Source organism: Buceros rhinoceros, unplaced genomic scaffold (genome assembly GCF_000710305.1).
Source record: "Buceros rhinoceros silvestris isolate BGI_N320 unplaced genomic scaffold, ASM71030v1 scaffold3519, whole genome shotgun sequence".
Classification (NCBI taxonomy): domain Eukaryota; kingdom Metazoa; phylum Chordata; class Aves; order Bucerotiformes; family Bucerotidae; genus Buceros; species Buceros rhinoceros.
In genome coordinates this window covers 44086-45733 of record NW_010431925.1, presented here as the reverse complement: position 1 = coordinate 45733, position 1648 = coordinate 44086, and the positions used below count along the sequence as shown (strand labels likewise).

The window sequence follows — 1648 nt, the reverse complement described above, 5'->3', positions numbered from 1 at the left end:
AGCCTTTCACTGCTTTTTTTCAAACAGCAATCTCCACATGGCACTCACCATTTACCTGGAAAAATGACAAAATGGCAAAATACAGGTTGCAGCACTACGTGGCATCACACCAACAGCCTGTTTGAGTGGTGTGGGAATGACGCTCCAGCATCTCACAGATGGACACCTTCCACGTGGGAGCTGCTGATCCTTCTTGAGTGCAGCTGGAACTGGGCCCATTCAGCCAGCTTCCCCACAGAAGCTTCCCCCTTACTTCATGAAGTTAGAAACTGTAACTTTTGTGATATGATGATTTGAGCTATTAACACTGCCCTGCAGAAACAGTCCTACAGCAAGATTACAATGATAAGACTATTGATCTGCAAAATTAGTTCCCTTAACCTAAGTCCAGGATGGGGAGCTGGACAGAAGAGTGCCTTTTCCCTAAGAACTGCATCATTTACTATTACTCCCATGACCAACTGTAGATATCTCATGAAGAAAGCGTCTCTTAAAAAGTTCTAAAAATGGATGAAGGAAGGATTGGGAGAGGCAACGGTGAAAATTTGGTGATTCACGAAAAGCATGAAAGAATAGGTTAGGTCAAGTTTCCTATCACCTCTTTAGGGGAGATTCCTATTCCAGTTTACCTATCTAGGCTGTGCAGTACCAGAGATCTCAAAAGCCACTGACAAAAACATCTAAAGGATTTGCATTTTTAACCTCGTTACCGAAGAAAGCCAGGCTCCACAGTCAGTGTAGAAATACGTTTATCTCTTCTCCCTTCAAAACACTGAACTTCCTGACACATACCGAATTTGACAAAAGCCAGTGATTTCAAAGTCCTTTTCAAACAGTTCCATAAAAATAAACACACAAGTACAGAGGACACCATTAAATCTGACATTCCAGTACCAGCCCCTTCCCACTCTCTATTTTTGCATCATAAGAGACTTATTCCAAGTTGCTGACACTTACCCTCGATTGAAAATATATGGTAGTAAACGGAATCTTAACACATCCCAGCCAGTGTCTCTCAACGCGAGTGCGGATTTCACTTCCTCTTTCACGATCATCCTATTAAAAAGTTACCCAACATAACACTTTGTAAGACAGCTTCATTTCCTTTAATTCAATCAACAATTTAATCAAGGCATTAATAAAAAATCTGTAGTGTTTTAATAATTGACTATAAATACCAGTTCCATTACTAGTACGGCAATGATTGTTCTGCGTGCCTTTCAAGCATGCCAGATGCTGAATAAATACAAGAACTCTGACAAGGAGTCCACTAGAGTCTTCTCAGGCAAAGTAAATTAAACCTTGAGCTTCTAATGAAATATTTTACTCTTTGCTATTTAAAAAAGCTTTTCGAAGGTAGAAATGTATGAAAATGTAACTAAACCCTGTGGAATGGAAGCACTGTTTTCACGTGTATTGCCTATGAGGGATTTCCAAATCTAGTATGATCGGCCTACAAGTTACTTTAAAAAAACGTTCTCTAAAGGCTAGAGTGACATCTGAATTTCAAGACTGTATCTTTCTTCCTCCTGCTTCATCAAATACCATATCAGTTTTGAGGACAAAATTCTGTCCTCAGTGAAATGTGTGCATTATTTATTACGGGGTTATATTTTCAAGAATGTTGAGTGCTGCTATTTTTGTTCCT

General features: G+C 39.4%; 1 protein-coding gene across 1 annotated transcript in view; it reads right to left on the bottom strand.

The window, feature by feature from the left end:
• Window positions 1-1648, bottom strand: part of CC2D2A (coiled-coil and C2 domain containing 2A) — a 50584-nt gene that overhangs the window by 12107 nt on the left and 36829 nt on the right. The window contains exon 24 of the mRNA XM_010143566.1: window positions 958-1056. Within this exon, the coding sequence (XP_010141868.1) occupies window positions 958-1056 (99 nt within the window). The remainder of the gene's footprint in view (window positions 1-957; window positions 1057-1648) is intronic.